At 39.6% G+C, this 14,914-nt stretch overlaps 1 protein-coding gene across 3 annotated transcripts in view; it reads right to left on the reverse strand.

Annotated features, from left to right (window-relative positions):
• The window catches only part of LOC139691256 (SRSF protein kinase 1-like), a 153,795-nt gene extending 140,258 nt beyond the window's left edge, over positions 1-13,537 (reverse strand). For all 3 annotated transcript variants that reach the window (XM_071589011.1, XM_071589009.1, XM_071589012.1), the window contains exons 1-2: positions 13,433-13,537; positions 13,253-13,355 (exon numbers count right to left, since the gene is read on the reverse strand). In XM_071589011.1, the coding sequence (XP_071445112.1) occupies positions 13,253-13,355; positions 13,433-13,457 (128 nt within the window). In that variant the 5' untranslated portion in view covers positions 13,458-13,537. The remainder of the gene's footprint in view (positions 1-13,252; positions 13,356-13,432) is intronic.
• Between the last annotated feature and the right edge of the window lie 1,377 nt (positions 13,538-14,914).

Below are 14,914 nucleotides of genomic sequence, written 5' to 3' on the forward strand. Positions count from 1 at the left end.
AAGATAATTGAGGTGGTTTCCCGTTGCCTTCCCCAATAGCGTTTTTAACGTGACACCATCACTCAATGGCCGCCCCATTTGGGTCAGAAACCTTTGCAGCCGCCTCACTCAGGAACAGACGCTGCGTGGACTACCTTTCGTCTGGCTCCTAGCCTTCGACCTATCTGGTATCATTACTCCCGCCAGCACAGCTCTAGAGGTCATCGGAATGCACAAGCCCTTCCACCACGTCAAGGTTGTAGTCCATGGGAGGGATACATACGAGTGACCGGTGTGGATGGCCCCTCCGATGAGTGGGTGGAGACAAGAGCAAATCGGGTAAACCGCAACACTTCCTAAACAGCGAAGAACACACATTAGTAAGAGCAGTGCACTGAGGAGGGAGGCGAGGAAATGGGGGAATCTTGCGGGCCAGCCGGGATGACGTAGCAGATGCCCTTTCCTTTCATAAACCAACTGGTTGTTGCTGAAGCAATCAACCACTGGATATCCATTTATAAATGCAACGCAAACTCATGTCTCCTGTCCTTAATAACTCGGATCATTTTTTAAAAATTATTGGATTTCCTTAGCAAAACAATGACTGATAAATGAAATACGATACGTAATGCAGTACTTCACTGAGTTCTCGCGTTATCAGTGGAATTTAATGGTATGTATACTGCACTGTCCTGAAATCAGACTAAACTAAGAACTAAAGAATAAAACGATTATCTGCAAACGAGATAATCCGCAGTGTTCTGATTTTCCTACATACATGCTTCACAAGAATGACGCGTGAATCCGTGTTTGTTTTGTTTTTAAACTCGACTGAGTGAAGATAAAAGGAAATTTGTTCAATACTCCCTGGTACTATTTCTTCTTTCCATTTTCAATATATCCGGAATTGCCTTAATCCGGATTACTCCCGGACTTGACTCTTGAATCTCTTCCGATACGGAAAAAAGGTACAACAGAGGCATTTTTTCTTTCCTACCCCTCCAAATCGACTTAGAATTTCACTCAAAATAAATTAAATTGGCCCAGAATCTCACAAAACATATACCTGCATAGTTCTTTGCTAAGAAATATTATACTAGGTATAGGATGCCAATTTAAGTGGACAGCAAAAGTGAAATTTTGGACATTTTCATCCCCCAACATAATTCTTCTGAGGAGCGCTTGGCTTTTAACTTTTCCAGTTATAATAACAGTTCAAATACTTAAAGGCTATGGTCTGAGAATTTTTTTTAATCCGTATAATTACGTAAGAGACAGGTGAGAGAAGGGGTCTCCGACTACTGAAGCGGTCGCGAGTCCAGGTCGTTATCGAAGACAGGATTGACGGGAAATGACACAAGATGCTTCGGATGAAAATTCCGAGGGGAAAATAGTTCAGTGGAGCTCTATTAAATGGTATTATGACAACAAGCAGGTTACATAGTTTGGTTTCCATAGAGAATAAACAAACTATTTCGACCGATTTCGTGAACCTGATCACTTCACATTGTCACCGAAACCGGTCGACATAAAATTGGTCCCTATGGAAATACAGACGCGAACTTGAACTTAGAGACGAAAAGACATTCACTATTTTCCTTAAAAGAGGTGTAAGAGAAGAGCATGTGATACGCCCCACCTGGCCTGGTGATTAATCCCCCCTCTACCTCCTATCGGCACGATTACAAACATTCGTTTTTCCTCGCATATTCCTCTTGGAGCTACACCACTGCAACGCAGCGCGACCGACCGATAAACTTCGAAATAGAGAAGGGTGAGCCCACAAGAGCAAGGCTATAAAAGTGTGGTTAGGAACTTTTTCAATTGGTATTTTGATTGGTATTCGAAATGATCATACGAGGACTGTTCAATAAATACAATATACATGTTTTATTTGCACATTGCCCCTTGACAAACAATTAAGTATATATGATATTGTCGGCTTAATGTTTGATGTACATTTGGTGCAAGTTGTACGTGGCACCAGTGGTTTAATTGGTAAGAATTGCATACGTAGCACAAGCTTCATTGTTTCGACACCAGCATCGCGCCAGCGGCAGCTGTCGCAACTCTAAAACATGTCCAGTTCACCCGAGCCTGCCTTCTGTTGCTGAAACAAGCATTTCCCAGAAGTGTTTCATTACAAAGTGGAAAATGAACACGTAGAGCTAGATATGGATTATGGAGAGGATCAGACTTCACGCTGATCTTCGCGAGATATCCATCAACAACATTTCAAATGCGCAACCGCAATGCCTTATTTTTATCATATTTAACGGCATAAATTAATAAAATAACGCACCGAATACTGGTGAACATAACCAGCATGCTTATTCACCAGTTCAGGTTTGCTTGACCCTAAAGGGTAACCAGACGCGGCAGGGGGGATCAGGAAGAGGAGGAACGGGAACATGGGAGACTAAAATCACAACCGTTTCCACTTTAGATACGACACTGCTTGCGACTGCCACTGGATATGCCATCAACGAAGGGTTACAAATTACTTCGCGGCAATATATGCTCAGTTATTACTCATACCTGCCGAAAACGGATTTCAAGAGGAGAGGAGCAATTACGCCTATCCAGGGGCATTAATTACTCCAAGGGGTAGTTATGACTCCAAGGGACTAGTAATCGCTCGAGATGGGGCAATTTGAGGAGAAACTGGTGTAACCCACGAAAGAAATAGATGACAAGTCGTGAAATCGATTACATCTATTAAGTCACTATGAAGGAATGCCTTCAGGATTGCCTTGGGGATAGACTGCCTCAATCTCGCTAAAAAATTCAAGAAAAAATTATTCCTTTAAAAAAATCGATTCCACACGAATAGCGCAAGACTTGCCGCGAATTTCCCGCTTACTGCGACTAAAGGTGACACACCATTTCGAAGGTCAAAAGGATCGCGTGCTTTAATGATATTACAAGCTTGGGTCCCGAGCCGAAGCTACGCACCAAAATATTTCACCCGCCACCATTTGATAACACCACGGAAAATACCCGAGTGACTCACCACACTGTGGAATTGGGTGGCTCGTGAGCCGGGTGCGGCAAATCACTTGCCAAACCCGGCCCCGCAGGAGGGTGGTCGAGTTTTAAGATTCAGTGAGCCCTGCGCAGTACAAGCAAAAATAATAACGAATCCAAAACATATCTTAATCTATGTCAAGAATTTGGTTGTTAAGAAGTCATAGAGTAGGAGGCTTTAAAAATATAAAAGACTAAATTATTAATTTTTCTTTGCAGTTATTCCTGTTTTGTTTTCATTATACATACCCGAGTTATTTGCAAGAAGACCTTCTTCAGGATATTCTCTGAGACAACGAGAAGTTCCAAAATCTCTTAGATGGTGTTTTCATTGCTTTTTTATCCTCTCCGCTTTTCAGTGAACAACTTTACATTAATGTTAAAAATGTGCTATTCACCATCAAGCTGTATGAAGACTATTTACTCTTCTGTCTCCCGTATTAATGTGTGCTTCACGGCAATACCTCGGCGGAAAAGCGTTTGGATTATTGTCTAACCCTGGTTAAGAGAGGGTTATACCTTCTCAAACCAGTCCAAGCGGCACAACCTTAAACTAGTATTACCCACCAAAAATATATAACAGAATGGGCTACATCAGGCGTTGTCGAAATAATTTTGGAACTTTTTTTATATCCTTAGGATTTCAAGAGTACTGATTTTACTTCCTCGTTGCAGACGGGGGAAATTGCGCTGAATGCAAGGCATACCCTGTCCGAAGTGATAGCTCGAAAAGAATAGTGAGGAGGATCTGAGAAATTTCTATCGTTAACCATTATTATTAAAGGAAATTACTATTCGTTTTGTATGCGGCGTAATGAAGAGCACCGCCGCCGTTATCAGGGAACGCTGAACTAGGTATGGGTACCGCAACTGCTGGGGCCCAAGCCTGTCACACTGCCTTCCCAAAAATTCGCTTCCCTATCTCCCAACTCAAGTGTCTAAATCGTTTCTCCCGAGAAAGGAGATAGTTCATCTAGAAAATGGAGATCCCAGCCCAAGTCCGTAACAAACGAAGCAACGACCGGGAGAATCTATCACGTCCATCCTGAGATACTGTCCTAAAGTTTTCTCTCTAAGGAAAATGTGCATTGAGACAGTAACTTATCATTGCTTTCTGAAATTGTGAGCTCCGCTTTGGGCCTGTGAGATTGATTTCCACATTTGAGCAGTAATTACATGAAAAGTGATACCTCACGACTCAGCGGAAGGTGTTAGACATTTCCCAAGTATTTTTCCTGGATTACTAAATTCCTACCTTACCCGTCATATGATTGGTGTTTTAGTGCCATGCCTATCTTCAGCCTGTGTTCGTTTACGCTAATACATTTTACATTTCATTCAAGCACCTATTAGACTTATGTAACAATAATAAGATAATGTGCCAAGCAGGAGGTAGTTGATGGATACTGCTATTTGTTGCTAACTATCAACGATCATGATAACGTGCCTACGGTGCAAACGAGCAAGATTGTAGTCAATGCAGATGAAGTACTTGAAAAAGTGTTGCTCTTATATGTAACTCGGGCTCCAACGCGAACATATTTTTTGGCAAATACATATTTTTGTGCATGCCTTAAAAATAAATTATTCGTCAGAATAAAATTGATATACTACCTTGATCAAAAATTTCCCGGAATTTATTCAGAAAATTAAAAATACAAGTTTATTCATCTAAATCTATATTGTCCCCTTCAAAGTAATCCCCATCGACTGCAACACACTTATGCCAGCGCTTGATCCAATCCTCGAAACATTTTTTATATTCGGTTTTCGGTATGTCCATCAGTGCTTCCTGCGATTTTTCCATTACTTCCTCTCGGCTGCTAAAACGCGTTCCCCGTAATGGTTTTTTAACTCGATTGAACAGAAAGAAGTCACAGGGAGCCAAATCAGGTGAATTCGGTGGCTGTTGGATGGTATTTGTTGCATTTTTCGTCAAAAAATTACGAATAATGATAGCACTGTGCGACGGTGCGTTATCATGGTGCAAAATCCACGAGTTTTCTGCCCACATTTCTGGTCTCTTTCGGCGAATTGCTTCACGCAAACGTCTCATAACGCCCAAATAATACTCTTTGTTTACTGTCTGGCAAAAATTCATGATGCACTACACCGTTGTAATCCATGAAAACCGTCAGCATTGCCTTCTTTTTTGACTGAAAACGACGTGGTTTTTTTGGTCTCGGCTCATTTGGTGAACGCCATTCACTTGCCTGATGTCTGGATTGCGTGTCGTACTCATAAACCCACGTCTCGTCTCCAGTAATGATCCTTTTGATGAATGTGGGATCGGATTCAGCCTCGCAAATCATGTCTTTTGCGACGTCAACACGGTCTCTTTTTTGCATGAAATTGAGGTCTTTTGCTGCTACACGACGGAAACCCAAATCATTAACCACAATGTCTTGGGCGGATCCATAGGCAATGTTCAAGTCCTCCGCTATTTCTCTGATGGTTAATTTGCGGTTATTGACCAACATTTCTTTTACTTTATCAATTTTTTCACCGACTTTCGATGTCGATGGTCTGCCACTGCGTTCATCATCTTCGATTGACTCACGACCACTTCTGAACCGCTCGTGCCACTGGTAAACGACCGTTTTTTTTAGAGAATCGTTGCCGAAACACTTTTCCAACATTTCCAACGTCCGTGCGCCACTAAATCCGTTTTTTACGCAAAATTTAATACAAGTTCGTTGTTGCAAATTTAAATCCATTTCTGAAATTGTAAAAAATCGCCAACACACACAGAGATAGATGTACTCTTGGCTACGTAACTTTTGCAAATTTCAAGTTATGACACTAAGATTTAAAGGGAATATCAACAACAGATGTACCAATTTAACAAAAAAAACAGAACTCAAATCGGAACGATGGGAGCGCCACACGGTGGTTATTCCGGGAACTTTTTGATCAAGGTAGTATGTTGGTTTTGGGTCGAGGTACCTTTACAGATATCAACCAAAGTATTTCCTACATTAGTGTAGAGACAGAGCCAACCATTTTATAAAACTACGCAAAGGTATTTGCTTTGATTTAATTTGGAATAACTCCAACATCTAACTCAGAAAATTCACCGTGACTCATTAAAATTGCTGTTTTTAAATAAATGCAGTATATTATTGAGCCAAATTATAAGCTTATTGGTTCTTCGTTGTTAAAATTTTCTGAAAATCATGGAAGGGTTGCATTACATTTTAGTGTCATACCAGTGATGTAGGGACGTGGTAGTCCAGGGGTAGAGCGTTGGACTACTGACCAGAGGGTCCGGGTTCCATTCTCCTCCACGCCTTTGGGCACCCTCAGCTTCACCCAAGCTGTGCAATTTTTCGGGTGCCAGAACTTCCTGCGAAATCATAGATAGCACAGGGAAAGGAACTGGCCCCCCTTCCCCGACATGTGGATTTCACATAGGGCATAGTATTGGGAGAACTCAACCATCACCTATCAAACCGACCTTCGGATTGATAACTGTGTTTATGGTTTACCAGCGATTGATTTACATGCATCATTGACTATCGTTAATTCAAATAATTTGAGTTTCAAATATCCATGTAACTTTGCAATAAAATAAAAATCTAAGTGTACCAATATCATATATGCTTTCATTTGTGGGTAAATAATTGTGTTTTTGTGTGAATATTGGACTGAGAGTAATTTCTCACTATATTATGAACTATGTTTGGCAGGAGGATGCGGGGTGACGACAAGGGGATGACTGTACTCGCAGATTGTCCCATGCGCCAGAGCCTCCTCCTCCTTTTATCCGTGACGATGTAACCTCTGCACCCCCAACGCAATGTTAATCGGGGGTCCGAGAAGACGGCGACGCCTTAGCCTTCTCCATTAAGCGAGGGAAATGTAACCTTTGGACCCCAAAAACTTTATATAAACCTGGGGTCCGAGAAGAAGGGAGGGTCACTATTACCTTACCCCGCGAGACGGTGACCTTGCCCGACTCCCTCTGAGACTCCCCGCATCGTAAACGGAACTAGTTTCACGTAGGTAAATAAAAGTTTCATGCCAGTTGGACTGTAAATAATACCGCAAGCCTTATTGGAGTCCAAAGTATTTTTGGTTACTTTATCACTAACACAAACTGGTGCCATGTGTATAGGATGAATTCACTGCTTATAGTCCCCTTTAATATTCTAGTACGCATATTTAAGGCTTAACAAGCGCTGAGTTCATTTACTTCACCGCTGGAATTTGCGATACGTATTCACTGTCATGACTTCTTAGAAGCTGAAGAACTCACGCTGAGTGAGGAAGCGATAACTTAAAAACACCAGATGAATGAAATTGAGATGAACCACCAAACCGAGAAATATGTACTTACCTCTACATTTCAAATAACTATATTCAATAACTGGTTAAAATTAAGTTATGACAAGAATTAAAACTTAAGGCGAAAGACGCAAAATTTATCTTGACTGAGAGAAGCTCCGCCTTTTCTAACCTCGCCCTCCGTAATAATAATTTCAATTTCTCAAGGAAAAAACCGATGTTATTGTGACCTACATGCATAATACATTCCCGCCATGGCGATTATTCTTTTGCTTGTTGCAAAGGTTCCAGCACTTAGAATTATGGGGTCGCAACATGGAGCATTTAGGATGCACTGCGAGTATTTAGGATACACTTCTGGAATCCTAAACCCAGGGGCCAAAATAGGAGCTTCAATTCGCGCCTTCTTGCAACCTAACGAGTTAGGACACCCTTCTGGATGGCGTCCACCCTAAATTTAAGCAATTTAGGCGCCTAAATGATGAGTTTGGACACAGTATTAGACTCATTTAAAATGCTCATCGCGGATTATTCAGATATTGTTTTCATACTACCAATCCTCTTAACGTATAACTCGTACGAATATGGTTAAGCTTGTGATCCACGTGGGAGATACAAAACCAATTAAAAAACCACCTTACCACCGGAAGGCCGTAGATAGATAAATAGATGTCTTTATTCATGCAAAATTTAGACCAAATGGTCACTTCTTCCAATTAACCCATGGCGGTAAGGTGATTTTTTAATAGGTTTTGTATCCGTCTGTTGTACAATATCAGCGAACTACTCTGAATGATCGCATTTCGAAAATGCTTGAACAGGGCATAGTTTCGCCTATAACGACCCTTGGTCCTCTCCAATTATTTTAGAAAAAATAATGCCAGGAGAACCTGTCAAATATCGTCTCTGCACAGATTATCGCGCCCTAAATTGTGTAACTAAAAAGGAGCACTCCCGTTGCCAAACTACGAAAAATTATTTGTCCATTAAGGAGGCGCACGAGATTTTTCTACGGTGGATTTACGCAGCGGCTACTGGCAAGTAGAAATGCACGAGCAGAGTAGGGGGTACACCGCCTCCAGCACACCTCATGGTCCTTTCCAATGTAACCGCGTGAGCTTCGGACTAGTCCACCTTTTCACTTGCCAGGACCATTTCACTCGCTCTTCAGAAGCAATCCCTGACCAAAAGACCAAGATCACAGCCCGATCATTCGCAAAAAGCATAATTGGTCGCCATGGTGTTCCTCAGTACCTTCTCACAGACAGAGGAGAGAATTTCACTTGAAAATTACATTCGTAACATTTTCCAGATTCTCAGCACAACCTCCAGGTTCCATTCCCCATACAATTGGTCGCCAAATGCAAGGTTGGAGGGAGCATATCAGTGATTTTCTAGTTTAATTTATCATTACGTGGCGACAGGATTTTGCTTTGCTTGTTCACCGAAACAAGAAAAATAGAATGAATGTCATTCTTCAGCATACTTGCTATACGGCCACGATTTAATGACGACCTGGGATGATATCCATGTGCCAAAGCTAGGCCATCCCGAATCAGAGTTCGACTACGTAAATGAATAGCCCCATCGCCATCATGACCAAGCAGCGGATTTTTATGCCCAAAACAAAGAGCAAACTCTTCCTTACCGAGAGATGTCCTTACCCTCAATTGCTTTTGGCCAGTTATTCCTTCGGCAGAATACGACTCCAACGCCAGGAAAAGCCAGTAAGTTGGTGACTAGATGGATCGGATTTTAAAAAGAGACTATAGTACCAATTCTATTGACGCTAGACATTAAAAACTTCCAAAATGACACAGATTTATCGCACATCTCCGGAATGTCCTTCCTTCCCTTGCTCCAAGATCCCGAACGCAGTGCCCTACCAAGGTTCCTTAGTGAAACACCTGCTCCTGATAATCACGCCAATGTATCTCACCAAACATACCATCACCAATTAGTTGGCCCTTATCCCCCTTCGCCGAATTTTGACGTGTCTACCACATTGATATCACCTAACCAAATGGACAACCATTCCCCACCCCGTCACCAGCACAACCTCCTACTTCTTCCGGGACGTCTAACGCGGCAATAATGAATGGTCTAGACAAGAGTAGCACTTAGGCGGGGCGATATCAATCCCGGTCCTTAAGATCCCCCTCCAACGCCGGGTCTGGAGCTGGAGATGCATCTCCCAGAATTAGGAGGCGTTGCTTCGCCAGCAGACGTTACTCTTCCGCACAACCCTTAGTCGTGAGATGATTGAACCTAATTCCTCGACTCGGATACTCCGACCAATAGCTGGGAAGATGATGGACCCCCTTCTACTCCCGAGCGACCGATAAGTCCATGAAGGGGCAGGTGTCTTCGGGATCCTTTCTGCATCCACAGACGAGCTCGCGTTGAATTCCGGCGAGTGGGTGGTGCATGTCGACCCATATCTGGGCCATCTAAGACGCTCGAGCCCAGGTGCAACAATTTAAAGAGCTGGAATCTCAACTACCCCGGGGAAATGAGAGTACGGTTTCTCTAAGGGGAATTTCCAAGGACTATGCTTTCGGGTTCAGTCGGGTTTCCTCTGGCCTCCAAGGGGATTTTGATTCCGTTTTTCAGCCCAAATAAACGGGCCAACAGGGGCTTAATTAACGCACTGGGATGCGGGCTTCATAACATAGCTGGGACCGCTGCCGACGCAAAGGTTAGTTAAAAAATGATATTGCGTCACTGGCGGCGCTTTTGAAAAAACTGATTAAGATTCAAATTCACATTTATGACAAAAATTTCAGCGCCGGTGGCGCCATGTTAAAATGATTGCTTCAAAATACAAAGCCCTTCCAGCAGTGCACGACATTTTTAATTACACATAATATTCCCTTGCTAGTACTGCTACCAATTCAAATTTTTCAATTATCTTTTTTTGGCCATAAATTTCAGGTACACATCAATTTCGCACCATCAACGTGAGTTGAAAGTTTTTAAGTTTCGCACCATATGAATAATAGCAGAGATTGATATAGAATTACAGGTGGATAAATGAGAACCAAAAACATTTTTTTGGTGAGATGAAGGGATTTTTAGTGTATAATAGCCTACTTCAAATTTTTATTTTTGTTTGCTTCGTTGGTTTCTCCCTGACCTTGTTTGATCTCTACACTGGGAATGCTGATATACCCAGCCCCGGGGCTTAACTCCCACTGGGGTGATGTGCGATGGAGCTAACTCTAACATTTGTAGTAAATCTCTACAGGCCAAAGTGAAATGACATTATAATTGAGGGCATTGGCCTTTCATTAATTAGTACATTAATGCACAAGCACTATCAACAGAATGTATTAACATTTTTATTTTCAAATACTGCAATTTTCTAGCTTAATTGTAAAACTTACATACACAAATATTCTCCTACCATCTTCACTTAAATCCCACAATTGTATACAACTGAAACAACTACAGGTATTCGTCAAGGATGATTCATAAAAGACTCAAATATTTTATTTTATTTAAGCGCTACCTCTCATTGATCAGATCTTCACAATGACAAATGAAATTGAAGTATCCGAGAGCCATCATCATCTCTCTCTCTCACATCTCTTTCAAATAATTTTGTTCACACAAAATTTATTCCACACCAAAAATTAGAAGGCAGTTAAGTTTTAAAAATAAAATTCTATTGCCCAGTGAGATCTGACTGTGATTTGTACTAATTAAACATCACCACATAAAATATAGCAAATGCTTTTCTTGAAGATGAACAAATAACGAAGTACCTGCTTCTCTTCAATGATAAAATAAACCAAAATAGTATTATTTGAGTGAATAAATTTAATACATTAATATTTATGAAGTTAAAATTTGGGAGAAGGGATTCCTCGGTTCTAGACAACTACAGTTGATTGGGCTTGGTATACCTCCAATGAAGTAGTTTTTAATCCACAACTTTTCCTTTCTTTCCACTGGATTCAATTGTTACCATTGTTAACTCGACACAGCACAGATAACACTGTTGTTGCATTAAACTTTGGTAATGATTAATTTGAATGTTTAAATATACGAATATCTATTTTCAACTACCAAAAATAACTATGTAGATATTAACCTACCTATTGGTATTTTTTTAGGAATTCATATCCATGTTGATGCAAATATCCTGGCAGTTTGTCATCATAATATGTTAAAATTTAAATATTTAAAAAATCTTTCAAACTTGACCATCATCTGCACATTATAACACCAGGTCACATAAATACATAAAGAGGTAATAATGAAAGATTTCATTGGCTAGAGAAACACTCTGCATGAGAATTTCTCCTCTCACATAAAAGTCTTTGGGTCCAGACTTCACTCCCTTCCGGCAGGAAGAAAGAGTTTTCACAGTAAGTCACAGACTTCCACCAGGAAATCCTACAGAAGAAAAAGTTTTCCTTCTCCCATAGATTTACAGACTTGGGCCCCTGGTGACGGTGCATTACTGACAAAAACATCAATAGACCGAAATCTTAATCAGGAAGCTTTATTCATATAAAATTAGCACATAAAGGGATAGACATGGCAGTGCTTAATGGATTATTCAAACTTGAATCTTTTGGCAAATGAAATCTGATTTATCACTGAAAATAATTGATTCTAAATCATCCAATTTAGGTCTAACAGTCATATTTGTCAATAAGTACCTGTCTAATTAAACCTACAATTCCCTAGTTCAATTGTAAAAGAAAAATACTTAACATGTTCAAGCATGGTGTATGTATCACATGATCTGTTTATCAACTGTCATTACAGCATATGCAATACTCTAATTTCCTAATGGTACAAATTCAATTAAAACACTTCTCATTTCAACATACCTAAATTAACTTTTTAAATCTTCCTATAACTTCAGAGTAAATTAATTCTTTTATATTAGTTATGAAAGTTAATTTCTTTCAGCATAATGACTTTGGAAGAAACCCATAAGGATAGTCTGTAAGTTATGATAACTGCAAATAAAATAGGAGAACCCAGACTTAGGGATTAGAGTAGCTGAAGATTTGAATGCACTTTTTGCAGAATATCAGGCGAGTTTCCAACAGAGTAGGAAAAGTATCGAAGCATGAAAATCTAATGAGAAGCAGGTTAATGTAAATCAAAGAAGAAGAGAATGGTATCAACGCAAAAATATACATTTTGAAGTATTATATTTTTAAAGTTGCAGCAGGCAGTGTAAATACTATCCAATTTTTGTTTGTATTCCACATAAATCTTTACCTGGGTAAACTGAGGAAAAACTACAATTATAAAATGGAACACTAAATACGCTTTAATCTTAAAAATAATGACCTGGAAATTAATACAACAGAGGCTATAGTTCAGAAGATCATATCTGGTTAATCAGCGACTTGAATAGAAAATTTATCCCAAACTTCCCCTTCATTAATAGTACCCATAGCACAGATATTTGTAGTACGCACAAAGCACCTTTGTGCATACATTGTTGTTGCCGTTTATTATTAACCCAGAATGTCATCGCAACAATGAAGAAAATGACAATAAATTGATGACACTTAAGATATTTATAAATGAATAACGATCGGCCTCCTAAATGTTTCTATAGTCCTTAGATTATACTATGAATAAGTAAAATATAGTCACAAAATGAATAATTCAAGTCTCTTTTATGAAGGGCGGAAATAAAACAATCGGTGAATGTACGGTGTTTGACCTGTGGCTCGTATTTTTATTTGTTTACTATGATTAATACATTGCTATTTCAGGCATTGCTGGATCATGAAAATATCACCTTCTTCGCAATCGCATTTATTGCGAAAAGTGTCAACCGCAAATGAAAAATCACTTAGAATGACAGTAGGTACATGCATGATTTTGCCCCTAGCAGGGAGCACTTGCAAATAGAAAAAAACCAGGGACAACCGAAGAGAACTTGAAAGAAATGAATTTTAAATGCAGCAGAAAGAATCCTTACCTCATCCTGCAGGAATTCGACCTCGCAGATTCCTTTTGACCACCATCCTTCCCCCTTTTTTTGACATTTCTGTGTCGATTTCTCTTGGCTTGAATGACGAGGACTGAAATAATGACACAGTAGGAATAAAAATAATTTCCCGATTTTCACATGTTATAGCAAATATCATGTGAAACTTACCTCGTCGGTTGTTCCTAGAACTCATCCCAGAGATCACGCACACGACATTAAAGTTTCACAGTCAAAGACGGAGTGTCCGTCAATGGCGGATTTGGATATCCATTTTATGACAGAGAACCCTGTCTTGCCATCTGTGAGCGGCAAAGGAACTATAAGAAGTCATCACCTGGTCACCCCCTCCACGGTGAATATGCGCTCTCCGTTCCGCATGAAATATTTCCGATTTTAAATCCGTGTTCTTTTCTTCGAAAATTCCTGAATTCGGTTAAGACTAGATGAACTCATTCTCATGCATTGCTTGTCGATCAATTCTGCAAACATATTTGCCTTTACTAATCATTGGAAGTAATTCATCAGATGGGTGGACGTGACAACGCTGTCATAAAAATCGGTGTTTGAGTGCCCTTGTCGTACGAAATTTGAAAAAAAAATGTTGCTCTAAAGTCTGGATAATGGTCATAGTACACATGCATACATATTAAATCGCATGTTCTCCTGTGTTGATTTTTCAAATAATTGCTTTCGGGTGCGTTAAATTCCATTTTCCACCTGGAGAAATCGAAACAAAACTGTCAGATTGGCACAACTAGGGGTGACATTGGCTTTTGTAGTTGATAAATTTGTATTGAACAATCTGAATCGTTTCTTTACCGTCCCCAGCCCTATTTCAAGAAAGCCTTACATGTCTACCTCCCCGTATTCTCAGTTAGGGATTTTTCACACAGTCATTAAGTTCGGCTGGCTGCTTCAAATTTCCTTTTTGACCCTATCCTGTTACCCTCTGTCACTCATTCTGCCTGTAGTCTTTTCCAAAACCTTCGATTCCCGGCCAAGAAATACTACAAATTCGGACAATATCCTTCTGCAAATTCAAGAATAGTCGTCAAATATTCAATTTTCATTGGGAATCCCTGTTCATCCTTCATTTTTCTTAATATTTTAAATATATGTACACTCATTAATTATCTCTCATGCAAAATGACAATACTAAGAAATTTAAATTTCCTCTAAAATCACGATCTCTCATAATTATTATAATCGGGTAACATTGCCTTACCTATAGCCATCTAGTTACATAGATGAAAAACTAGTAGTAGTACATATTATGGTAGGCAACTGGTAGCTAAGGTCATTTACGCCATTAGGGATATATTTTTATAAAATATTCTCAAGTGTGTATATTTATCATATTTAGTTTAATTATTCATGATTCATATATTTTTATAAAATATTCTCAAGTGTGTATATTTATCATATTTAGTTTAATTATTCATGAAATAGATATTCATACTTATTTTTGTTTTAAAATAGTATAGTCATGGTATCCTGGACAGCATAGTATACTTCTGACACAGTACATAATATTATGCATTCAATGTTGAAATAAAATGCTCCTGGTATACAATGCTGACTTTTTAAAAATATATTAGTTGTTGAAAATATACATGGCATTAAATCTTTATAAAATGTTATGTTTAAAGT

This window comes from Hetaerina americana, unplaced genomic scaffold (genome assembly GCF_022747635.1).
Source record: "Hetaerina americana unplaced genomic scaffold, ioHetAmer1.1.p SCAF_31, whole genome shotgun sequence".
Taxonomy (NCBI): Eukaryota; Metazoa; Arthropoda; class Insecta; order Odonata; family Calopterygidae; genus Hetaerina; species Hetaerina americana.